At 37.0% G+C, this 26075-nt stretch overlaps 3 protein-coding genes across 11 annotated transcripts in view; 2 read left to right on the top strand and 1 right to left on the bottom strand.

Moving 5' to 3' along the window:
• LOC109038162 (transducin-like enhancer protein 4) overlaps positions 1-26075 on the top strand; it is a 180658-nt gene that overhangs the window by 8196 nt on the left and 146387 nt on the right. The window lies entirely within an intron of this gene.
• Positions 1130-8740, top strand: LOC140224044 (uncharacterized). 2 transcript variants are annotated; one of them, XM_072297088.1, is made up of 5 exons: positions 1130-1400; positions 3435-3503; positions 4556-4688; positions 6415-6727; positions 7702-8740. In XM_072297088.1, exons 2-5 carry the CDS (start codon positions 3471-3473, stop codon positions 8408-8410), a joined length of 1188 nt encoding a protein of 395 aa, XP_072153189.1. In that variant the 5' UTR covers positions 1130-1400; positions 3435-3470; the 3' UTR covers positions 8411-8740. The 2 variants fall into 2 exon arrangements, with proteins under 2 accessions (XP_072153189.1, XP_072153181.1); XM_072297080.1 differs by having other exon boundaries at positions 1131-1400; positions 4341-4688.
• On the bottom strand, positions 11814-25557 carry LOC140224037 (G2/M phase-specific E3 ubiquitin-protein ligase-like). 5 transcript variants are annotated; one of them, XM_072297066.1, is made up of 7 exons: positions 25453-25557; positions 23933-24087; positions 23258-23565; positions 19154-19271; positions 16669-18217; positions 15266-15526; positions 11814-13594 (listed from the first exon to the last, which is right to left on the bottom strand). In XM_072297066.1, exons 4-7 carry the CDS (start codon positions 19238-19240, stop codon positions 13344-13346), a joined length of 2148 nt encoding a protein of 715 aa, XP_072153167.1. In that variant the 5' UTR covers positions 19241-19271; positions 23258-23565; positions 23933-24087; positions 25453-25557; the 3' UTR covers positions 11814-13343. The 5 variants fall into 5 exon arrangements, with proteins under 5 accessions (XP_072153167.1, XP_072153162.1, XP_072153171.1 ...); XM_072297061.1 differs by having other exon boundaries at positions 23411-23565; XM_072297070.1 differs by having other exon boundaries at positions 19172-19271; positions 23411-23565.

Below are 26075 nucleotides of genomic sequence, written 5' to 3'. Positions count from 1 at the left end.
GAGTCTTTCTGCTAGTGTGGGCAGAGCCTTCAAAAAAAGAGCGCACAGCACGAGTAAACGTGTATGCATTCGCTAGAATTGTATTTTTTCCTCTTTGCATTCCTTGAAAAGAAGGATTTTCAGAAATTGTTTTATAACATTCTCTTCATTTACGATAGTCCTCTTGAAAAGAAAGATATATTCATCCATCAGGACATTGTTTAAAGAACTCTGCGACTTCTCAACTTTATTCCTTATTGCCAAAACTCAAATTCCGGACAAAGATCAGCAGAAAAGCGTGATGTATCAAAACTTTCCATTCATTTTTTTTTTTTATTTCCTAGTTATCCTTGTTTGAAAGAATATGTAATGGTGTCTTTTGGCTTCATCGCACTGGTTATGAGAAAATAATTTGCCCGGATGGACATGCAATCGCTGAAAAAATCCTAATTTTCCCGGAATAAACGCGGACGTTTTATTCCGCAATTATTACGTCCGGCCGGAAGTTTCCCGCGAAAGATTCAACTCTTCGCGCCACATCCCACGATCCACCCATCGATCCACATCCCACGTTCCTTGTCGAAATCATTTCCAGCGGCCTGCACAAGCTGGCAGCAGTGAACACTCCGCTCTGCAGAAATATATTTTTTTTCTGAGAAATATTTTATTTCCTGAGAAATATATTTCTTTCTGAGAAATAATTTTTTTTCAGAGATATATTTTTTTCCTGAGAAATATATTTTTCTCTCGAGATTTTTTTTTTGTCAGGAGCGGTGAAAATATTTCTACGGCGAATTTTTTTCTGAGATAAAAAAAATATTTCTCCAAAGCCAAAAAAAAAAAAAAAATTCGAAGTAGCAGGAATATTTCTATGGGCCGCCGTATGGGTAAAAATGCGACAACATTCAACAAGACCGAGAAAATATTTTCTCTCTGAGAATTTTTTTTTCCCACAACGAGAAAACTTTTTTTTCTTGAGAATTTATTTTTTTTTTGCCGCGAGAATTTTTTATATCGAGACAATCTTTTTTGCCTTGATTATTTTTCTTCCGAGTTCAGAGAGGAATTATGCACTCAAGCCACCGTCACTACGTTGCCAGCCTGTACTAATAAGAAATAGGCGACTTTCTTGAAATGGATAGTACACCGAGACGGTGTTGTTGTTGTTGTGTGTTTACATTGTACATTCTTGACTTCTTGATTTGGATTTGATTTCGATTACGAAGATTGTGATTGTGGACATGTGTGGACATATAACCGGAAAGCATGGGTGGGAAAACTAGAAAATCGCAGCCATAAATCCGGATTGATTCCTACTATTTGGAATTAGACGAGCCGTGCCAATTGCAAATGACAAACAACCAATCAGTTTTGAAGTTTTTTGACTTTGCTGACCGTCCCTGAGTCCCATGCTCTTTCAAGTAAGTAAACTCATGTTTTTTCTATGAGATCCACCCATGTGATGATGTAGCGAAGGAATAACCACTTTTTTATGGGTCCTACATCTCTTTCAGATCATGCTACCTACCTCAAAAGAGAGACTCCATACGGTTTAAGCCGTTTAAGTTACATTTCACTACCATGTATAGCCACGGGACAAGTCAATGAACTTACATTGTGTTTGAATTTAACCGTAAAACTTTGTAACATTGTGTGGATTTATCGATGAACCAACTTTTAAGGAGTTGGGAAATTCCCTGGTCATTTAAAATCAAGCAGAGTGCACCGGAAAAGACCCAGGCCCTGAACATCCCCGCCCCCACCTTGCCTGCGCCACTGGTTGGTCGCATTCCACACTTTTGACTTGAACTAAGTCGTAACTAATTAGAGGAAAAAGTTTATTTTAAATATAGACTGTTAGAAAACAAGAGGCTAGTACTTATTCTGATAACATCATTGTATTAGATAAAAATTACAAGTGTCCCCAGCAGGGCTGTTGCCTACACGAGGGCTAATCCCCCACGGCTACTGCTGTTGCCAACATAAAATATTAAATTGTTAACCGGTAGCACAGTTCAACAATACTCGTGTAACTGTTTGAATCCTGACCAGCTGCCGTAGTTACAACTTGGCATTTCTTAACTCCTTTTCGAGTCTTGTTCATAATAATTGCACCAATATTGATTCAATGTGAAGACAAGTAATTAATGGGAAACTCAATAGTTTTGAATGCTTATCCTAAAGATTTGTTCCAAATTGAAAGTGAAAAAGTTCTGCTGGAAAAAATTGTCCTCTCCCTTGATGTATAAGGCAAAAATTACGGCTAAGTTACCTCAAATTGGACGTATTTATGCGAAATGGAGCTATGTGGAAGTGGAAAGATGGGGTGTGCTCGTTAGTGGTCGAGCCATAAGAATGAATGGGGATTTTAAGGCGCCAGTGACGCCAGCGGCAACGAAGCTGTCTGCGTTGTCGCTCTTGCCCGGCTTCAACTCATGAGCCCTGTCCACAAGGCTCTTCTCACATGCCCACGGCTCACGAGATAGCGCTCAGTTCCTTTTAATTTAATTGACAATCCCGCTTTTACATTTTCTCAAAAGGGACTATATCCACTTTTACATTGTTTCTAATGCAGTTTGCACGAGCACACCCCATATTTTCACTTGCGTATATTTCCTTATCGCATAAATACATCCAATTGTCAAGCTTAAGACAGCCTTGAAGACATAATCTTTTAAAGTGAACTTCAGCCATATGTAAGTATATGTGGATTGCGTTAAGCAGAAAGGAACCAAGCCACATCAGCTATTGCCTAATTTAATCGGTCAATTTAATTTTTTACACGAAAACAGTTGCGCAGCTTTAAGTGTAAATTTCTGTGAATTTTCTGCATGGTACGAAGCAAATTCCTTAAAGTTTTCAAAGGAATCTGCACAAACGCTGGATTATAAAAAAATAAATTGTTCGGTTAAATTTGGCAATAGCTGGTTTGGATTGGTTCCTTTCTGTTAAACGCAGTCCTAATAATCTTTGAAAATTATCAGGACCATTCAGTTTAGATTACACCATTAGAGTACATTCAAACCCCCTGTAGACATTTCCTGCCAAGGGAAGAATACCTATATTTTAAGCTATCAAAATCAAGTCTAGCCCAATTAGCAACTTTTTTTTTTTTTTGACTGAAGGGTCATTTCCTAATGTTTCCCTTGTGAAGATATTCAAAGTACATCTTTCAGCAAAAAATCATATGAAAAAATGGCACTACAATTTAACAGTTAAGTTACTGAAAACTTAAACCTAAAAAAAATATTTTATACCATTGATTATGTCAGAAATTTGCCTCAACATCATCTACCTTAGATCAAGATTGGTAACATTTGAAACTGCCCCATTCACCTGGGTTCAAGCTGCCCCAGAATGCAACTGTCTTCTTGTTGATTCCAAGAAAGCTCTTCTCTTTACGTCAGAATTTTCCTCACACTGGCTCATAACTGTTACCTTCTCTCACTTTTCAGATTTTTCCTCCCTACATCTACTCTCTTTGCTCATAAATGCGTTCAGGAAAATGGATGAAAATATTCACTGTAAGTACCTGAAAACGTATTAGTTAACTTTAATCATAAGGGGTAACCAATCTTTATTCTATAAAACACACAAAGATTGAGGATCCCTTATCTCCAACTACAGAAAATCTACAGTAAATAGGTAAAAGCTCTTAGCCGATATGTTTATGATCTTTGGCTGCTCTTTTTCACTTCATACAATAACTCCAACTGTTGCTCCGACACTACATTCCCAAATGATTAAGTATCATTAAAACTAACTTCATTTTAAAGTGACGATTCTCAATGGTCGGACTAAGTAGTTTCTGTTGTGAATATTGAATTTTTTAATTTTCTATTCGACCAGAGGCTCATTGCTGTGCAGTTATGAAACCGTATGGTCAACTTCAGGGCTGCAGGAACTTTCTGATTGCCTCTCTTGCGAAAAATTGGGAATGCTAGCTCCCAATAGTGTTAGAAACCCTTGTCCGTTTGGAAATTGCAATACAATTCTAGTGTTTTCTTTGAAGCGTGGTGAAATTCCCGTGTTTTTTGTAACCTTACGGCAATTTGTGAATACATGATGTAATGAAGGTCATGGCCATAAAAAATTTTGTGAGTAGCGGGTTTTTAAAATGGGAAGGCTCCTTCATGCGCTGGATTTTTCAATCAATTGATATTTTCACAATACTCTAGGAACCAAAGTGAAGATAGTCTCAGCTTCTGAATACATTAATTGAGGTTTTGCTTTTGGTGGCAGGAAGGAATCACATCATTTTCAATCGAAAAAAGGCCTCATCAGATCTAACTTTTGTGTCAGAAAGTTTCAATCTCATATCATCATGATTTCCTGTAATGTGACTCTTCACAATTTTTCAGATGGAATTCTCGCCTTCACCGACAATGTTTTTAACGAGTTGGCAAAAGCACAAGAACGTCTCAGGTCAAAAGATGAACATGCGCTCCTGTGCAGCTTACAAAAATTGGAAGAACAAGGAAATATAATTCATCGGACTTTGTCTAACATTGGTTCCCACTCTCCTTTAAAATTATTATTGTGCCACATATTACTGGACGTCCTCCAATTTTTGCAGGAAAATGAGGGAATTAGTTTGAGGCAAGAGGACCACCGTGTTGCTCCCCAACCTTGCCCAATCCGCCTTGGAAGCAGAGGAAGGGGTTCATTCATCATTGATCCCAAACAGGTCAAGGACTATCGTCAAGCTGGTGAGAACTATAATGTTGTAATTATGTTTTCTATTATGCTAATCTTGCGCTGGGTGGTGATGGCCTGCATTTTATCTTGGATCCCAAGGAAGTATTGCCATCCATGAAGGACTTACATGATTTTTTCAGGATTTAAATTATCCTCACAATTGCATTCTTTGCCCAAAAACTGATTCGTATTTTGCAATTTTTTATCTACCTTTTTTAGTTTTTTTTTTTAGCTTTGTATCAAGGCAAGATGATGTATCACTTGCTGAAAGACATAGACTTATAAGGCTCTAGTCAGCATGCCTGTGTCCCAAAACTGTGTTGGGTCTATTGACACGTGCTATATGACCCTACCTTGTGCATTTTGTCCAAACTCGCTGTCATCTTTGTGGTCCGTTTGGTTAACACCTTCCGTATTTAGCTGATGACTTATTATTTTTTATTCATTTATTAATAAAATTAGTACATGTTAGCTGTACGGCCATGTTACAAGTCAAGCTTAAAAACATAGCTCTTTTAGAACAAATTGTTGAAATAACAGGATCTTTGACAGAAATTTACAAAAATTTGTCCAACTACTTAGGTTACAAATCGGATTCTAGATATTTCTGGACTGTGTAATAACAGTCATCTGTCAATATTTCATGAATTCTTTTAAGAAATGAATTATCCGTCTCGGAATTTTTAATGTCGGCAGGTAATTTTTTGAACAGTTTGCCGCCTACTATACTTGGGGCCTATTTAACTAAATCCTTGTTTCTCTTTCCAAGTTGCATATCATTTTTATGGATGGTATAGTAATTGTGAATACCTGAGAAAAGTTTGAAGTCACTTAAATTATCTTTTACATATTTAATGCTTTCCTTCAGGTACAAACTTGGTAGGGTTAATAAAGTTAAATTCTTAAAGTGTTCCCTACAGGATTCCCTGTGATTTACACCTACCATGCATGGCACTATTTTTTTCTGCCATTTGAACACGTTTAATGCTCCTTTTGCATTTCCCCAATGGATAACATCGCTGCTAGAAGCGGATAGATTTGCTCGTAATATGCCATTTTGAGTAGTTCTAAACTATCGATTTTGCGCATCTACCTTACATAATAACAGAAAGGAGACAATTTACTACAAATATAAGTTGTGTGATGATCCCATTACAGTTTATCATCTATTATTAAGCCTAATAATTTAGCTGAGTCAGCAGTAGTCAACCCTATTTCTTCCAACATTTTTCTGCAACTATTCTTCTCTTTTTTCTTGCCTATCAACAGAATTTTAGTTTTGTTAGTGTTCAGACATAATTGATTATCATTGAAGTAATCAATGATTATCCGGTAGACCTCTCTGTGTTTCTGAAGTACATCAGATGCATTATCCCCTGTTATGATGAGAGTTGTGTCATCAGCATTGAAACATCAGGAATTGATTGATACATTTTGAAGTTCCTGAAAGTCATGAGCCCTTTTAATTTATGCCTAAAAACTTGGAATGGAACGATATTCAGAAACTCTGTTTTGTATTGTGATTGTGCCAAGTGCGAACTTAAATGCCTTTCATTTTTGACTGCCTGCTGTAACAGCTATCTAATTCATTAGTTTCTCATATGCATTACGGCTTGTTTTCTAAAACAGGTATCAAGTAATATGTCGGTCATTTGCCTGTCAGGGTTTCCATGATGTAGAGCTTTTGTGTGTGCGTAAGTAGTGTTCAACCGAATAAAAAAAAATCTTGAATTACAGGAATGTCATGGACGGAAATCGCAGCAACCCTTTGTGTCTCGAGAAAAACCCTATATAACCATTGCAGAGAAATACAGCTTGAAGAAAGACTCTCAGATGCAGAGGTCAATGAAATTATTGACGAGCTGAAAGCAGAAGATCCACGCAGTGGTGAATCCTATGTTGGTGGTGAAATTAGAGCGAGGGGTCACCATGTAAGTCGTGAAAGGGTTCGGAAACTGCTGCGCCTCAAGGATCCGTTAGGTACTGCTCAGATGGTCCAAGACAAAACAATCCGTAAAGTTTATCATGTAAAAGGTCCCAACTACATGTGGTGAGTTATGCTTACTATACTCATTATTACTTCAAGGAGTGACGATATTCCATCTTTTTTTAAAATTCTGGCTAAGTTGACAATTTTTCGGATAAAGGGTTTTAAAATGCTTAGATCGGATCAGACATGAAGATGGAAACCCAAAGAAAGGAGTTAGGTTAGTTTGGAAGCTCAAGGGAAGATTCGAACAGCGGAAAAATGGAACTAGGCACTCAAGTGGCTCTGCATTTTTTTCTTGCCGTGGAATGGTGAAGAATCACTCAAAACATGCAGACCTACGCGGCTGTGATTGGCCAAGAAAAACTCACACTTATTAGGGAACTAACTTCTAACTTCTTGACTTCTAACTTCTTTCCTTCTTACTAAGAAAAACTAACAGACCGGTGCATTACCAAATAAAAGCATGAAACTTTCAGGAAGTAATTTTAATCCATTAAGAAACATATTTGGCAAGGATACCTAGTTTTTACGCCTTCCTTGGTAAGGAAGTCGGCAGGACTAGGGACCCTTAGAACCGAATTTCACTCGTTTCATCATTTAATAGATTTCATATTTTGGTTGAAAAGTTGCTAATCAAATGGCTAAGCAATATACTACTTTTTAATATTAGTGATTAGCTTATGTAATGACAACGTTTGAGTTGACTTTTCAATAAAACAACATTGCACATAACGTTATAATCTAACTTAGGCACCAAAATTTTCACCACATTTTATTTACAACGTCGAACATTGTTAAATGGTCTCATCAAACTTTGGCGCAAATAAAAGCATTTGAACGTTCTTCCAAATTCCACGTTACTTTTATCAATAAGCATGCCATTTGCAAAGGTGCACCATTTATGCCGTCAAAAGTGGACTTCTGTTTAGTAAATTCTTAGTTCACATACTAGGTGCAGGTATATTTTTCTTAAATAACAAAAATTTCATAGAGTTCTATTTAATACATATTTTCTTTTTATTGATCTCTTACAGGCATCTAGACGGTAACCTCAAATTAGTTTACTACGGAATCTACGTTTATGGAATTGTTGATGGTTTCAGTCGAAAAGTCATGGCACTTGAAGTGGGAAACAACAAAACCGCCTCTGCTGTAGGTGGCTGCTTTCTGAGAGCGGTGCGGCGCTTCGGAGTTCCAGAGCGCATAAGATCTGACAAAGGGGGAGAAAATGTAGATGCAGCCACTCTTATGCTGCAAATTCGAGGAACGAGAAGGGGCTCCTTTATTACTGGTCGTTCCGTACATAATACTAGAATCGAAAGATTTTGGGGGGAAGTGAACCGCATAACACTTCGATTCAGAAAGTTATTCCTGAATTTATGTTTAACAAACAAATTAGATGTCGATAATGACCTCGACTTATTTTCCCTCCAATATGTATTTATACCTGTGATACAAGAAACTCTCTATAGATTTGAGCGAAGGTATGATTGTCACAAAATTAGAACGGGTCATTCAAAAACCCCAAAAGCACTTTACATGTCTAGATCCAAAGCCCCCGTTTTTGGTTTTGATTGTCCTTCATACGATGAAGATAATCTTGTATCGTTGCCTTGTGAAGAAGCAAATGAGTGGCTGACTCACGCTGAATCACTGTGTCCAAATCCCTCAGAAATCAAGTATGAAGACAGTGTTGACGTTTATCACATGTTGAGATCTTTTTTGAAACACTTATATCAATAGATGAAAATTCTTGCCATTTTGTGCAAAACTTTTTAAGTGATACAAAATGTTTCAAGTTGAGCTTCCGTGCAAATCATTTTGATGTTTGGATCCTTTAAACACTTTGCCTTTAAAAAAGCAGCTTCAATCACCCCTTATTACTTTTAAGTTAGATTTTAAGATGAACCAATCATTTTTATTGTTCCAATTTATTTGTACCAATTTTTATTGTAACCAATTTTATTGTACTGAAAGAGTTCATAAAAAGTGTTGTAACCTAAAGACTTCGTTATCAGTTTGTTAAAACTCAAAGTGAAACAATTACAGTTATTCTTTTTCTATCACACTAAATTGCTTCTTAAACCAACCTGTTAATCAATTGGTAATCTTCCTTTCAGTGACTTGAGAATTTTGGTGCACATTTTGGAGGAAAGGCTCTTATTGCAGGAAAAATAGCGAGATAAATACTTCGAACAACTGCGGTCGAGTGAATTAACCACTTCAATGTAGCGGAATTAGCTGATTGGCTGATTTTGCCGTTTAGCGATTTAAACTGCCGGGAGTGGGGGTTCGTTTCTTATCTGCGTACACCGAATAGTAATTATGGCCACACACGCAGCTATTTCAGCAAATTTCTTTTACAGCATGTCTTTAAATAATCATCGTAAAGTAGGAGTCTCTGTAAGATAACTTCTCGAAATTAGTTGAATACATTTAAAAATAGAATGGGAAGCTGTAATTTCTTCGGCGACTAAGCAGCACCCTTAAAGAAAAATACTTGACTTGCTTTTTGCAACTTTTTTGAATTGCTTTAGAATCGATAACACTGGTCAACATGGGTTCTGTCCTTCGAACCAAACCAATTTTTTTCGATTCCTAGGTGCTAAAGAAGCCCGAAAATGGCCATATTAACTTCAGGAAAATTTGCTGGTCCTCAGGGCGCCGCCATTTTGAATTTTTCAAAATTGAGAAAACCCACGATTAGATTTTTACAAATATCTCCTCAACGGTTCATCTCAAAAAAAAAACAAAAGAACCAGCGGAAAGAGCATAAAATTTCCTACCGAAATCATCCTCCTTTGTTTTTTCTAGCTTAATTTTTTGGTCGTGAAATTAACGTTTTCTTCAAAAATTAGCTTAAAAAAGGCGCATTTTCGCTGATTTTAGGAGAAACTTTGCTTCATACCTCCAGCCGCGATTATCTGAGAAAAAAACTGTTATGCTCATTGAAAAGAGCGTAAAATTTACTTCTAGAAAACATATGTCAATAGTTTCTAAACTTGAGTTAATCCTGTGAAACAGCAGTTTATTAGCTCCGGCCTTAAAATGTGATTTTTTCGACCATTTTCATTAGAATCACGAAAAAAAGAGAAAAAACCCTTAAAACGTAACCCAAACTGTGTAAAAAGGTGGCAAAATAGTGCTGGGTCTACACTATTTTGCAAACAAAACCAAAAAGTTCCAAAATTTTCAATCAGAGTCAAAAATTTGGAGCTCTAATGGATAACCAGTACAGCAGTACATAACTGAAGGGGAAGAGCATTCAGCTCAAACAATTAGCATTAGAATATTAAGTAGATGTCACGTCGAGAGATCTATAATTTTGCGTCTTGTTATAGATCTCGTCAGTAGATCACACACTTCATGTGAACCCAACTGAAAATATCGCAAAATCCAAGACTGCATCAAAGCTCAAGTTTTGTATTGGAAGACGACAAGTTTCGCACTGGTACTCGTTGGACCTCAAAATTATTTAAGTGGGCAATGAGAAAGAAATATAGATAACATTATCAAGCAAAGGAAATGAGAATTGGCTATCCCCTAAATTCATAGATGATTACTTCATTTACACTTTCAAATTCGGATCAATTCTTCCAAATAAAATAATTAAGACGAATCTAAGTTTTTTTAAACACAGTGGTCCGCTCTTTATTTCATCCATTACTTTATGCAAAGTGTACATTCTCTGTACATTTCTGACCTGTTGAATAACAAAATAGATAAGTGGGCTTCTTGCAGTGATGACATCATTACATTGACTTAAATTACATTGTTGGGAAAAGTCGTTCAGACTGAACTACCCCAGGAAAAAATAAAAGAGTTCCAAGGCCTTACACCAGTTCTTAAAAAAAGCAGATTGTTAAGCTTCATAAAATGTTCACTTGATAAGGCAGCACGGGTGGTTGGTCTCACTCACAGGGAATAACCGTAATAAGTAAAGAAATCATCAGAAGATAAAAACGCAGCTGGAGCAAGTTTCGAGCCCTACGCAGTAGGTACTTTCCGAAAAAGCCGATTTTCTCCAGAAAAATTGACATTTTCAGCGATTTCAGTGTTCTGTGACATGTTACTCCCTCCAAAATGCAGACAAAATTTTTCTCAAGAACAAAGCAGGTATGTTCTGAATGTGTTTTGAGGCCAAAATGAAAAATGACCTCCGTTTTTCTGTTTCACACCTCAGTTTTACAGCAAAGCCACTTTTTCAGGATGTTTGTGCGAAAACACTACCAAATAAGTATGTAAAAAATGTTCTTTGTGAAAAATAAATTTTCCTGGAAAAGTATTAAAGGTGGATGAAACAAATGAAGGTCACAATTAGGAATCAGCAGCTCAAAATACTGAAGAATCTCTCGACCACCAGTCCAGGAAAACTAATCTTAAAAAGAATTGCATGCATGACAAAAATGCGCAAATTTCGCTCATTTCCCCCCGAAAAAGTGGCTTTTCTGGGAATCTGAGGGTTGATAGGGAAAAACTAACACCATTTTCGAACTCAACGGCTCAAATACACTAGCATAAGACACGAAAAATGGCCGTTTTTCAGAGGAAGTGGCGAGACATATTCCGGTTTTGCAGCCTAAATACCAAGAGACTATGTAAGACAAGTCGATGGTTACACCCCCAAACCACGTATCTCGTTTGAGGTGTTAAACATCTCCGCTCTCATATTATTTTGTTACAGGTGAACGAATCAACATCATTTCTTGAAATTTTGAAGTTCGAAGAAAATTCAATACAGTTGGCTTTTCGACGCTTTAAGCGCACTCGATCTCAAACACTTTGAGTATGGTTGTTTTCTAAATCCACAAAACTTGAATTAGTATTAGGTATGAAAGGCTAAACTTAGTTTTCTCCTCTTTTTATATACTTTACAGATATCGATCCCTTCTAGATTTCATGGATCTTGTGTCTACTGGAAGTGTTTAAGAAATGTGAGATGCAATCATTATACTGAACTAACTTCGTTCTTAGTTTTATTATTCTTTGAAAACCTGACAAAAAGAGATGGTCGCAATCTTCTTTTTGTCACTTTTTCAGAATGAAGACTATCAAAACCATTCCGGGCTTATAGCCTCGAAAAGGCAAAAAAAAAAAAAAAAAAAAAACTGAAAGAAGGAAGAAAAAACTAATGAGATTTATAAATTCAAAAAGAATTGAGGAAACGACAACTTTAATAATATAATATGTAATAATCGAATTTCAAAAGAGCTGTACGATTTATACATTCAGTGATAAAACAATTGAAGAAACAACCAGACATAAAACCTCCATTTCAAGAGACAAATTCAAAATGACAAGGAAACTGGCGACCAGTTCTAAAGAAAATATTGAAAAGAAGGGGTGGAGGACCCACCGAAACAGTTGTACATGGTTATAAGAGGGTAAAGATAAATAATAAGACACAAAATCATGGCCGTTTAAAACGCTTCCTTTTTAAAGCCCTTGGCTTTGAAGGAGGTATAAAAATATCCTTTAAAATCGTTTAATGTTTTCGGCCAAGTGGGTAAATAGAGTTCAAAAGGGCACTGAGATTTATAAATTCAGTGAGAATACAATTGGAGAAACAACAAGACATAAAATCCCATTTCCAGAGACAAATTCAAAATGACAAGGAAACTGGCGACCAGTTCTAAAGAAAATATTGAAAAGGAGGGGTGGAGGACCCACCGAAACAGTTACACATGGTTTTAAGTAGGTAAAGATAAATAATAAGACACAAAATCATGGCCGTTTAAAACGCTTCCTTTGTAAAGCCCTTGGCTTTGAAGGCGGTATAAAAATATCCTTTAAAATCGTTTAATGTTTTCGGCAAAGTGGGTAAATTGAGTTCAAAAGGGCACTGAGATTTATAAATTCAGTGAGAATACAATTGGAGAAACATTAAGACATAAAATCCCATTTCAAGAGACAAATTCAAAATGACAAGGAAACTGGCGACCAGCTCTAAAGAAAATATTGAAAAGGAGGGGTGGAGGACCCACCGAAACAGTTACACATGGTTTTAAGTAGGTAAAGATAAATAATAAGACACAAAATCATGGCCGTTTAAAACGCTTCCTTTGTAAAGCCCTTGGCTTTGAAGGCGGTATAAAAATATCCTTTAAAATCGTTTAATGTTTTCGGCAAAGTGGGTAAATTGAGTTCAAAAGGGCACTGAGATTTATAAATTCAGTGAGAATACAATTGGAGAAACATTAAGACATAAAATCCCATTTCAAGAGACAAATTCAAAATGACAAGGAAACTGGCGACCAGCTCTAAAGAAAATATTGAAACAGAGGGGTGGAGGACCCACTGAAACAGTTGTACATGGTTCTAAGAAGGTAAAGATAAATAATAAGACACAAAATCATGGCCGTTTAAAACGCTTCCTTTGTAAAGCCCTTGGCTTTGAAGGCGGTATAAAAATATCCTTTAAAATCGTTTAATGTTTTCGGCCAAGTGGGTAAATAGAGTTCAAAAGGGCACTGAGATTTATAAATTCAGTGAGAATACAATTGGAGAAACAACAAGACATAAAATCCCATTTCCAGAGACAAATTCAAAATGACAAGGAAACTGGCGACCAGTTCTAAAGAAAATATTGAAAAGGAGGGGTGGAGGACCCACCGAAACAGTTACACATGGTTTTAAGTAGGTAAAGATAAATAATAAGACACAAAATCATGGCTGTTTAAAACGCTTCCTTTGTAAAGCCCTTAGCTTTGAAGGCTGTATAAAAATATTCCTTAAAATCGTTCAATGTCTTCGGCCAAGTGGGTAAATAGAGTTCAAAAGAGCACGCGGTGGCTTCTGGGTATCTCCTTGAACCATCGTTGGGCAAAAATTTTACCTTGATTTTTTTGATGAGACCGCCCGCGGGTTCCGTTTGGTACCCAGTAGCAAACATGAGTAGGTCAGAGATGCTGTACCCATTTATCGCATCTGAAATGAAAAATAAATTGACAAGTCAGTTCCGCTGGTCAAAAGTTCATGGAGAAATAGGTACACATATAAATTGGGAAATTTCGTTAAAAAACCAAAGGTACTATAAAAAAAAATCAAATCAACTCAGCATGGAATATATTATTGCGCACAAAATGATCCAGTCTCAGGCTGTGCTTCAATTATTGTTACTTTGCAGTAAACAATGAGTAGGGTTTCAGTTCATGCCATACGAAGATTGGATCAATTCTTATGGGAATTCATTTTGTGTTTCATGGTGGACATACTAAGCCCCGACTTGATTCGTAATTGTTCTATCTTATCTTTACGCCTGTTTCAATAATAAATAACAATACCACCCCCCCCCCCCCCCCTGGAGTCCACTTCTCCATCGGCCCCTTTCATCCAATTACAGCAGAGTGAATTTAATTGTTTGATTAAGATGAGATCCTGTTGGAAACATACATGTACAAGCATGCATGCATCAAAATGTTATGACAGAAATACAACGTTGTGGAGAAGGTGCTTTTAATGAAATAGGGCCTGCCTACCGACAATTGGTTACAATCGAACAAAACAGGAATGTTCCTAGGGACCCCGATAAAATTACTATCTTTACACAGAACAAAATCAGGCTATGTATTCACAAGAGGTCTCTAACATCCATTTTCGAATAGCTACGCTTCAGATAATTTGAAGATTTAAAAAAGTTGTTTAGTAAAGTAAGTAAGCAGCAAATTACGAATGTGATTTGAGTAAGATATTCTGAATGTCCATATTTCAAAAGACAGGTTAAAAACTATGAACGGCTTGATGTTTTGTCTGCAGATGAATTTCTAAAACTTGATCACAGAACACAAGAAGTTCAGTAATTTTCCTGTCTAGTGTAAGGAAAATAAATTAATAAAATTCCTAGAAAGAGTCCAGTTACATTTTTAATGCGTCAAAGTTACCTTATGGTAAAAATGGTTGGCTACCTTTGCGCCAGCCTTGGAAACTTCAGGGTTAGGGTTCTATTTTTTGGGTCGAAATAAGACTTTTATGTTCTAAAATTTTTTTTCTGAAAACGCTTTTTTTCGACACGACGCCTGTCAAAGTTGACGATTTTCCCCCGAAATTTGCTCATAATTCTGTCCCAAAGTGTAACAAGTCAATGATAATTGTTTGTGAGGGGTAACTTCAGTTCTTAGTAAAACACACAGCTTAGCTTCAAAAATCAAATTTTTGCGAGCTTCCACATGGTACAGTCGAAACTCAAAAATTTTCATTGGCTCAAAAATTACAACTATTTCTAAGTACAAATGTTGTCTGCTGTCTTTCCACGAAATCGCAGACATTTTAAACAACACAAAATGAAAAGAACACTAAAGGTTACCTCTTAAAAACCAAATTTCATTGACATTTTACACTTTGAAACAAGAATTATGGGCAAATTTCGGGGAAAAATCCTCAACTTTGATGGGCTGCAGTGTCAAAAAGAGAGTTTTCAGAAAAAATTGTATAGAACAAAACAAGTCTTATTTTGACCCAAAAAATTGATCCCTGAAGTCTGGTGCATAAACCCTGAGACACCCTGTACATAAATATATTTTAAAAAAAATTAAATAAAACGTTTCTTCCAACCCTAATGGCGAAACTAATAATGCGCTTGGGTATTATTTGAGTACTTACGTTCAAGCTCATTAATGAAGTAGAAGAAAAAGGTCATATTTGGTACTTGATCTTTTTTAATGGTCGGATCTTCGCTCCATTCGACGTCTATGAAAGTGCGAAAGTGATCAGCTGTTAGAGGTATCACTGGCTTAACAAAACAGGATTTCCAGACATCGGGGTTTTCCCTCAGAGAATCCAATAAATCGAGGGTTTTTAATCCCTCAATAAGTTGATGAAAGGGTTCTTGCATGATCTTATTAATATAGTACTCCATTATATCTAAAACAAAGGAAGGTTACAGAAAATTAATTTTTCAGCATTGCAGAATTTGCAGGTGTGTAAACTTTGTTGAATTTCGGTTTTAAGTGGAAATCACAAGGAGTTAAGGCATAGATAAACTGAATGCTTATTGAAAGAAATTGACATTGAAACAAAATGATTTAATCTGCTATTCAACATGTGTTTGAACGGGGAAGGCCGCTTTTTAATTTGGTTAACTTTGTAAGTTTATTTCCACTTTGACACTTGAAGTAAAAAGAATGGCGTCGCTAGGCGGTGTTTTTTCTCACTTTTAAATCTAATTCTATACTATTTCCCATTTCAGGAAAAAATTGTAAAAAATAGTGCGACGAAATCAGATCTACTTATAAGCACTTTCACATGAAGCAGTAAAAACCTTTCGTGCAAATTTTCCATTCAATGTAGTAGACATGCCTTCAGTCACTCTTTGACATTTTCAGGCACTTATGAAAAAGTGGAAATGAACCTACATAGTTAACCAAAAGAAAGAAAATTCTGTGACAAACACGATTAGCAATCAGTGAAATGGTGAATGGAAGTTGGTCATTTTTAAAAATGTTCAAGTACATTTACTGTTCCTGTCAAAGTATTTAAGCTTACCAAGCAAAATCAAGAATATTCAACAACTTTTCAAGGTTTCACGAGCAGAGCAAATTAAGATATGCACAAAAATATTTAATAAGAGAAGGAATATCAATGGCCAAAATGGGAAACCACATCTCTTCATTACGGCATTGCAATATTTCCATTTTTGCCTTCTTTCTATGAAGAGAAACAAGGTTACCTAATGGCTTGAAATTTATACAGGATTTTCAGCCAACAGAGAAGAAAAATCAAGGAATTAGTTTCACAAGTTCTCTAGAGAAAAAAATAAAGGCCTGCTTCATCGTTAATAGAGATATGTGGTTCCCCACTTAAGCCATACCTATGATTCCCACACCTTGGTACACCGATGTAACCACCATGTTTGATGGTTATGAGTGGACTTTTCTCCATGGGAGACTATATCAATAATTAAGTTTCCGGAAGAACACGACTCGGCCACTAATCAAAGAAAACAAAGAAGCCTGAATAACCCCCTCACAGATATGAAAACAGTAAGTCAAAGAGCGAACACTAACCTTGAATAAATGCTTCTTTGGAGGTAAATTTCTGCACCCAATTGATTTCGGAATTTTCATTCAGGACACTGGATTTTGCAATATAGTCTTTGATGACCAAGGATGATTCCATCTTCTTTATGGCTTCTACCTCTGCTTGAATTTCAAAGCTGCGTAAGTTTCCAGGAATAAGTTTCCTTTGGTACGTTCCAGAGATGATATCATTGAAGAGGTGGGTGGAGAAAAATTGCGGTTGTGACCCATTATAAGAAAATGAGAGGGCAATGAGCACCCCCATCATGTAGTAATGATTATTCTCACAGTGATCTTTGCTATGATTTAGATCTCTTTCAAATTCAGGGCCAAAAAACATATCTGATTTCCTTACAGCTTCAAGATTCAGGGAGAAGAACTCTTGCTTCAGTGCACCAGCGTCAATGCCATCTTCCCTCCCATACTCATCCATAAAGACAATGTAAAGTTTTTTAAGCGGAGAGAAATTGGGATTCCCTAGACCTAGGACAGTTGATGCCCATATATTGTCTCTATAAACATAGATAGATTCTTGAGAGTCTCCGCTCACTTTCGACACTTGAACGGATATGAGGAATGATAAATCAGGCTTTTCATATTTTTCTTGGAAAATATCATTTTTATCTTCTGTTGGTGATGGAATCCAGCGCTGGGTGCAGCATGAGTCATTGGAATCGTCATCAAGGTCGACGTTATAATCGCTGAGCTTTGTAGGGAAGGATGTGAGCCTTTTATTTGGACCAATTTGGATAAATCGAGGTTCGCTGGTGTCAAAAGCAAATTCTTCTGCATCATCAATAATTGTTTTCGGAACATAAGTTGAACTTTTTCCCTGATATTTTTTGGATGAAGAAGCATATAACGCCTTTGACCCGATATCTTCATCTTCCGAGTTCCATTCCAAATCTGGAGGTAGGTCTAAATTCTTTGCTGGTCGCAGGAACATTTTTTTATTATGAAAAATTATGGCTACAGCTGCACCATTTAAATCGGAGGTTTTTGGAGCCACTAACTTTCTTCCTTCTTTCTTAAGGATGTCAAATTCTTTATTGAGAAGATGTTTTGGAAATTTTAGTGATAGTCGAAACTTTATTTGAGAAGCAGTATCTTTTTTGCTTACCACCATAGAATCTTCTACGAGTAAAGCATCGTAATAGTGGTGCATGTTGCCCAGTTCGGGTGGGGAAACTTTGTTTGATCGCCGTAGCAGGATAACCTGCTTAATGGGAAGGTCGAGAGGATTTTCCCCAGAGGCAATTGTATTCGATCGATTTGATGAAAGAGTCTTCCGGGATTTGCTACTAAAGGGACCAAAGCGTTTCTTACTTTGGACTGGTATATCATCTGTACTTATCGAATTTGTGGACATACGCATGTTGGTACTGCGATTTTCGTAGGGTGCAAACAATCTACTTCTTTCGGCCGCAACATCATTGGTGGCGGGCTGTCTCCTTGTCACGTGTTTCCTTTTTCTTTCATTCCACTTTCTCCAACATGAAGTGAAGTATTCATCAATATCTTCATCAGAAGAGGCCATCTGCAAAAAATATGAAATTAACTTTAGTGACGTTTACTCCGATGTTTTACTTGTTAGTTGAGCACAGACAACAGTTTATAATATTAAGAATCATCAAAAGGAAAAATATTTTAACATCACATACATCATTTCTCCTCTGGCAATCTAAATAGAGAATTGGATGAAACACTAAGGATTTCAACAGTCCTCGTAGGAGCAGACTGAACAAGTGTAAAAGGCAGTCCATACATGACATCAGGCATTTCTTCATATTTATCAGGTAAAAATAGACAGACTTCACGGTGCCATTCCGTACCTTCAGACAGGGTCGCAAAAAATTGCATGTCACGTGCCCGTGAAAAAGTGGAAGCCTGGAGAATTTTGCAAGCACGCTTTCAGAGTTCGGCGGCGCACAAAAAAAACCAAAAAATGGGTTTTATCTTCAAAGAGCTCAACAGAATACTGGAATGTTCAGCTTTGATTATAGAGCTTATATCCGACTTGTGGATGTCAAAGACATTTTGTGGAAAGCGGAACTTCATTAGCGTTTCAGTCTAAAAAGCCGAGTAATTTCCATACAACCGACATGTGATGACAATAGAATGGATCCATCAAACAGGGGGCGGAATCGCAGTGGTGGTCTACTCAATCACCAACACGACACTAATAGTTAAAAATTGAGATAGTTCCTTCGAAAAAATGAGGGGTTAGAAGAAGGGGATAAAATAGGATAGACACAACATGCATTTTAAACTTTAGTGATGAAGTGGTTAAAACTAGCATAGACACAACATACATTTTGAACTTTAGTGATGAAGAAGTGGTTAAAAATAGGATAGGCACAGCATACATTTCAAACTTAAGTGATGAAGAAGTGGTTAAAAATATGACAGACACAACACAACATATATTTCTACTTATTAGACGCGGAAGGCACAAAAATCGAAAAAAAATTACCATGGTATTGAAAAATACCGTTTTCTGTGGTTGGACCAAAGGGTAGAAGAGGTCTTCTTTGCAACCACAGCAGCTTCGATACAGCATGCCACATGTAGAAATTCCATTTTCGGAGGAGCTGAAAGTTAAGAAAGATCACTTTAACCATGCATGCTACACATGAAAGCTGATGCAGATGCACAGGTGCTGCTGTGTTCAAAAAGACATTTTTCATCTCATGACAAAATTTACTGGTTTTTCAAGAACTTTGCACTGAAATATCTGAATCTCCTTGCCAAAAAATAATGATTTGGCACAGAGGCATAAATACAAAATAAAATATCAATCCACTTAGAGAAGGTTGTCACTAAATTTGCAGCCTAGATAGGTTTTCAGTGGATGAAAATTTTTGAGAAGAATTTGTACAAAGAGTTTGCTCAGGGAATTTAATGCAGACAAAACCATCATGTAAAAAAGAAGCTTCAGAAAAAACTCGAAACAAATGTTGACCAGATACAGTGATTTTAAAGAAAACAAAATCAGCTATTTTGATGGGGAAGATTTTCTCGTAGGGGTAAAATGTTCTACTTAGATCTACATCGTTTACAGGAGGGGACATAACAAGCTCAGTGCAAGTTGATATCTTACACCTAGAGGTGTCGTCAGCTAAGTTGACGGTTGTTTACTTTCGGTTTGCAAGCGCCAACGACGAATTTGAGCCTCTGAACAAAGCGGCGTTCGCCACTATCCACATTCAAAACATCAGCCTCATGATCGTATCGTAAAAAAAACTGTACGGGTCATTCCATGCCAAATCAACCGGACCAGTTCACAGACCGTCTCGGTTTTGCACGATTTTTTTTTACTTGTTCTTTAGGTCAAAGTAAGAGAAAGTCCAAATTTTTAGCCCAAAATACCCAGTACGTCTTGAGAAAGAAATTATCAAAGTTTTGATGATTTCTGAAAAACTGCATTTCTGGAATCACTAAAACAGCTGTGCCTGTCCTTCGAAAAATCTCCGTAAAAATTTGAGTTATAAGGATATCTGGCTAAAAATTGTGTTGTGGACCGAACCCATGAGTGAGTGGAGCACCGGTCAAATATATATTTTTTACGCTTCATTTTTGCAGTAAAAAGTGGGTTCAGTAAAATGAGAGCGGGGGATATCGAAATTATTTTTTATGAAAAAATGATCCTTTAAGTATAATCTAAAAGGCTAGGAAATAAAATTGATGGCTATCTGCCGTTTTGTGGGTTCAAATGTCAATATTTACCCAAAATGCCTCGAGAAAGGTGGAAAAATCAAACTTTTTGACTATTCACCATCAGAACGGATAAAAGGGTCGGTCGGACAGTTAAAATTTACTGATCCTCTTTCAAAGATCATCCAATGTTGCATCTTTTTTATGTGGTTCAACTAACTGAAGCCGTTTGTGAAGGCATGCAATGGTATCTTGACTTTAGAAAACTCGAGTTGCGTTGAAATTCTCAATATCAATGTTTTTCTCGTTACCTAACTCAGACCATGGTTCATTTATCTTCGAAACGATAGAAAATCTTTGCTAATTTGGTTGGTTATATAAACTACTCAATGCATACTGAGAGTACTTATGGCTAAATTGAAAGGGTTTGCAAATCAGGCACCCATTTTTGGACTGTATAAGCATCATTCCACGTGAAATCACCCAGCATTCAGAAAATTTATTGCTCGGCTGGCTCAGAAATTGTTGAAGGTATGAATACATAATCATTTACATTCAAAATGATCGAACATATTTTATTTTAATTTTTCAACAAATTTAAAGCACCGCAGCGTTGCCATATGACTCCTATATAAGCTGTTAGCGGTAAAAACAATACCTCGCCAAGAAATTATGCTATTGGAGGAAACAAAAAAACGAATTTTAGCTCATTGTATGGACTTTCAACACAATGCAACCCAATTTTTTTACCCTCTAATGTTATGGTTAAAAGGCTTGAAAATTGGGCCGAAATTCGCAAAAATGACCAATTTAAGGCTGAGATTTGAAGCAAGAATAAATTATACGGAGTGAAAATTTTATTGAAAGTATATATCTATCCTAAGGCAACTAAAGACCAAATATCAGCATACAGATATTTACCCTTCTTCTGTGAGAGTTGCTCCAAGATGGCCAACATTCAAATTTCACCCAAGTTCAGCTCGCTACAGCTCAAAAAGGGATCCTAGTATAAACCTGAAATTTTAGGAATTAAAAGGTCCTTAGGAAACCTACTTACAGTAAAAATTTCATTCCGTATAAATCATTTCTGTAATTGCTGTAGAAGCTGACGTTTTACTGAAATTTCATTACTTAACATTACCCTTTCAATTTCCCTTCTTTTATATCAAAACTCATTAAGTCTTTGCCAAAGAAAGGAGTTTTATAATTATTTCCATAAAGAATGATCAGAAAATTGGGCATTATTGCATTTGAAACGCCTTTACTTTGACATGTGTTATGAAAAGTGAAGCTTGTCAATTGAGAAGCTTCACTTTTTATAATGGATTTTCACCTCAAGTAAGTTTCCTAAGGACCTTTTAATTCCTCAAATTTCAGGTTTGTACTAGGATCCCTTTTTGAGCTGTAGCGAGCTGAACTTGGGTGAAATTTGAATGTTGGCCATCTTGGAGCAACTCTCACAGAAGAAGGGTAAATATCTGTATGCTGATATTTGGTCTTTAGTTGCCTTAGGATAGATATATACTTTCAATAAAATTTTCACTCCATATAATTTACTAGGGGGCTACGCCCCCTGGCCGCTACGCGGCCCAACCCCCCGAAGGCGCTCCGCGCCATCAATGGGCCGCTTCGCGGCCCTATTCTTACCCTCCTATTAGTATTAGTTTTATTTTTCCCCTAAAAAAATTCGATATGAGGTATACTTAATAGAATGAAATAATTTTTGGTTTTGATGAATAAAGAAAAAAAAATTTTTGAAGTCAAAAGGACGCGTTTTGGAATGACTGCTTGATGAAATATTACAGTAAAACAACGATCTGATTAAATCGGATAATTATTAAGTATCTCTGGAGGCGGGGATCGAACCCACACCTTGATCAATGTGGACACTTCCGACGTCGTAGACGACTCGGCCACCGCTCGTCTTGAGGTAAACGGCGGAAATCTTGTGTAGATAAGTGTAGAGCTGATGCGCAGGCTACACACCTACTGCGCAACCTCCTCGACCACTGCGCATCCTCCCGCGCATAGCGGTAGCAGTCCCGGAGCACTCTGTAAATTCACTCACTTTAATAACGTGATTTTAAAAAAACCTGGGTCCTTTTTCCAAAATCTGATTAGAGCGGGCTCATCTAGAGCCTATTACCTGTCGATTTACGCAAAAATCATGGAAATCGGCCCAGTAGAATGCTCAAACGAACTATGACAAAACACATAAATTTACATTGTGTATATGGGAGAATTCGGAACTTTACCACGTATAATAAAAAAACCTGTGTCATTTTTTCAAAATCTGAAAAGAGTTGGCTTATCTAGAGGCAATTGCCCGTCAATAGCCGCAAAAATCATGAAAATCGGCCCGGTAGAACGCTGGAACTAAGCGTCACCAGTTTCGCAAAATTAGGAGGTCTTGGAGCTTATAGTATAGATTCTTGCTTCAAATCTCAGCCTTAAATTGGTCATTTTTGCGAATTTCAGCCCAATTTTCAGGCCTTTGGACCATATAATTAGAGGGTAAAAAAATTGGGTTGCATTGTGTTGAAAGTCCATACTAAGAGCTAAAATTCGTTTTTTTGTTTCCTCCAATAGCATAATTTCTTGGCGAGGTATTGTTTTTACCGCTAACAGCATTTTTCCCCTTATAAAGGAGTCATATGGCAACGCTGCGGTGCTTAAGATTTGTTGAAAAATTAAAATGAAATGTTTTTGATCGTTTTGAATGTAAATGAATATGTATTCATACCTTCAACAATTTCTGAGCCAGCCGAGCAATAAATTTTCTGAATGCTGGATGATTTCACGTGGAATGATGCTTATACAGTCCAAAAATGGGTGCCTGATTTGCAATGTTTGGTAAACTTGTTCCTCGCATGGCACCGCCCACAGCTTAGTAGAAAATGAAAAGGTAAATGGCTAATGTTACCCTTTGAGTGTGTAAGCAGAAATGATGAGCCCCCAAAAGTGAAAGCTTCTATGTGTCGGTGAGATTTGAATGAGGAGTCTCTAGATATGGGAAGTTCTTCCCTATTAATAGCTTTTCTTCTACATATAACATAACAAGTTAAGTGAACGTCACCTGTGGTTTTCTTTCTAAAATTACGTCAGCTTCAGATGCGTCGTCAGTGCAGCAACGATGGCAATCTTTTCGTTAGGTCAGACACTAAGGAACCTGACAATGGATCATGTTTTATTAGAGAAAACAGGAGACTGGCCTTTAAGATGTTCAAGCACCTAGAGGGCAATAAATAATTACATTAATTTCATTATGAAGTTAAAAATGAATTTGTGGTCAAACAAAACATAAGCAAATTTAGAAATAATCATGATAATTTGGAGGAACATTTAGGACAAAAAAAGGATTAGAAACAGTTAATGATTGGTAAACTTGTTCCATGCATGGCATCACCCAAACCACAATACGGAATGAATAAATGATTCTTTCTACATTTTAACTGTCTATGCGGAAATGATGAGCCCCCAAAAGTGAAAGCTTCTATGTGTCGGTGAGATTTGAATGAGGAGTCTCTAGATATGGGAAGTTCTTCCCTATTAATAGCTTTTCTTCTACATATAACATAACAAGTTAAGTGAACGTCACCTGTGGTTTTCTTTCTAAAATTACGTCAGCTTCAGATGCGTCGTCAGTGCAGCAACGATGGCAATCTTTTCGTTAGGTCAGACACTAAGGAACCTGACAATGGATCATGTTTTATTAGAGAAAACAGGAGACTGGCCTTTAAGATGTTCAAGCACCTAGAGGGCAATAAATAATTACATTAATTTCATTATGAAGTTAAAAATGAATTTGTGGTCAAACAAAACAAAAGCAAATTTAGAAATAATCATATGATAATTTGGAGGAACATTTAGGACAAAAAAAGGATTAGAAACAGTCAATGATTGGTAAACTTGTTCCATGCATGGCATCACCCAAACCACAATACGGAATGAATAAATGATTCTTTCTACATTTTAACTGTCTATGAGGAAATGATGAGCCCCCAAAAGCTGAAGTTTCTAGAGAAAAATTAGGGGTTCTACAGGTCCAACATAGTAGGTTAAGACTAAAGTCAAGTAATGTTTATGACATAATTCATCAATGAGGGAATAAACCATTCCAGACGCTCAAAACTGTAAAACCTCAAAAGTACGCAGGCCCATGAGTTTGGATGAACACTACTGAAGGCACTATCACCGAAATGTTATGGTTTTCCTCATTTATACTTGCACATTGTGAAGTTCTTGCTGTTTCATGCAAATGCTCAACAGTCTAAATGCACTGATACCCCTAGACTGGCGGTCCAGTTTAAGGTGATTCGTTAGGCTCAAGTGACATGGTCGAACTGGCATGCGATATATCGCATCTTTAAGGTCAAAAATCTTGGCAGATTGTGATTTTGCAGCAAAGAAAGGACGATAGCCCCTGTGCATGAGCCTAAAGAATCATTCTAATCCCAAAAATCGGCAACATTCCGAGAAATGAAAGCAGAATAGTGTTTCGAAAAAAACCTCGCGTTCGATACAGGATTCGTTGGCTGAATCAAATGGGAGGTTTTTATCGAAACACTACTCCGATTTCATTTCTCAGCATTTTGTTAATTTTTGGGTTTAGAATGATTTTTTAGGCTCATGCGCAGGGGCTATCATCCTTTTTTTCGCTAAAAATTCGGAATCCACTTTTGAATTCCATTTAGTTGAAAAAGTCATCGATTGACTAGATATTTGCAATTGAAAAACGGCTGCTATTTCCTTAAGGGAAAATACATTGTAGGTGATGAAAAGACGACGTTGGACATGCGATGAAACGTAACGAGTGTGCCGGATCCGGCACCGCATGAAAGTAACCATTTCGAATGGGTGAGTTCCAAAAACAGCTTTCTTTGAGTTTGAGAGGTCATTTCAAGCTTTTTCAGGAGCGCCATCGTTCTTTTCGTGAAATTTGCCAGTTGAATCAGTGAATTCCTTTCGCAAGTCCCTGTACCTTGCAACAGGCCCATTAGGCAGCCAATAAAATGCAGTTTTACTGCGGATTCAGTCCCAGATTGAGAAGTACAGAGATTGATATGAATTGAAAGTTAAGTTAACTTACGCTTTAAAAGTGAAGGCTAGTTTACTTACGCTTAAAACTTAAAAGGTGAAGTCACAATTAACGACGTCGACACGAGGTGCGAGCGTTGAGCGGGAATATATCACTTTTCACTTTTCAGGTTATCACCACACCAGCCGGACCGAAAAGGAACACCAGAGGAACGGCATTTTTCAAATTTTTGGCAAAGAATCACCAATCAAAACGCACAGCACAGTTCGATTTCAAAGAGGAACACCAATCAGATGCTACCATTAAAAATAGTGGGGACAGTGCGGATTATCACCGCTCACAGCGCTGCTCTTGGGAAGGGGGTCGCGCGCTAGGTGGGTACCCCATGACCATTCCAAAAACGTTACTGCCTCCTAGTTGTACAGTCGGGCAACGCAGGAACGGAGGCATGAATTTATATTCATTTTTTTTTCTCTCTCCGAGACGAAAAAAATTGTCGGCGCAGATAGTATTATCTCGTTTAAGTAAATATTTTCCCGAGGGTAGCAAAATTATTATCTTGCGAAGATAAAAAAATTCTCAAGCAAGAATATTTTCTCGTTGGGGGAAAAAAAAATTCTCGGAGAGAAAATATTTTCTCGGTCTTGTTGAATGTTGTCGCATTTTTACCCATACGGCGGCCCATATATTTCTACGGGTGAAA

Source organism: Bemisia tabaci, chromosome 1 (genome assembly GCF_918797505.1).
Source record: "Bemisia tabaci chromosome 1, PGI_BMITA_v3".
NCBI classification, from domain to species: domain Eukaryota; kingdom Metazoa; phylum Arthropoda; class Insecta; order Hemiptera; family Aleyrodidae; genus Bemisia; species Bemisia tabaci.
The sequence above is the reverse complement of the archived record's forward strand: the minus strand, read 5'-3'. Positions and strand labels throughout refer to the sequence as shown.

Coding starts and splice junctions, on each gene's coding strand:
- LOC140224037 (XM_072297066.1), bottom strand. CDS start 19,240: ATGCTGTATCGAAGCTGCTGTGGTTGCAAAGAAGACCTCTTCTACCCT. Junction 15,527..16,668: donor CAAAGAAGCATTTATTCAAG/GTTAGTGTTCGC, acceptor CCTTTGTTTTAG/ATATAATGGAGTACTATATT. Junction 13,595..15,265: donor CTTCATTAATGAGCTTGAAC/GTAAGTACTCAA, acceptor TTTTCATTTCAG/ATGCGATAAATGGGTACAGC.
- LOC140224044 (XM_072297080.1), top strand. Junction 4,689..6,414: donor CAAGGACTATCGTCAAGCTG/GTGAGAACTATA, acceptor CTTGAATTACAG/GAATGTCATGGACGGAAATC. Junction 6,728..7,701: donor AAAGGTCCCAACTACATGTG/GTGAGTTATGCT, acceptor GATCTCTTACAG/GCATCTAGACGGTAACCTCA.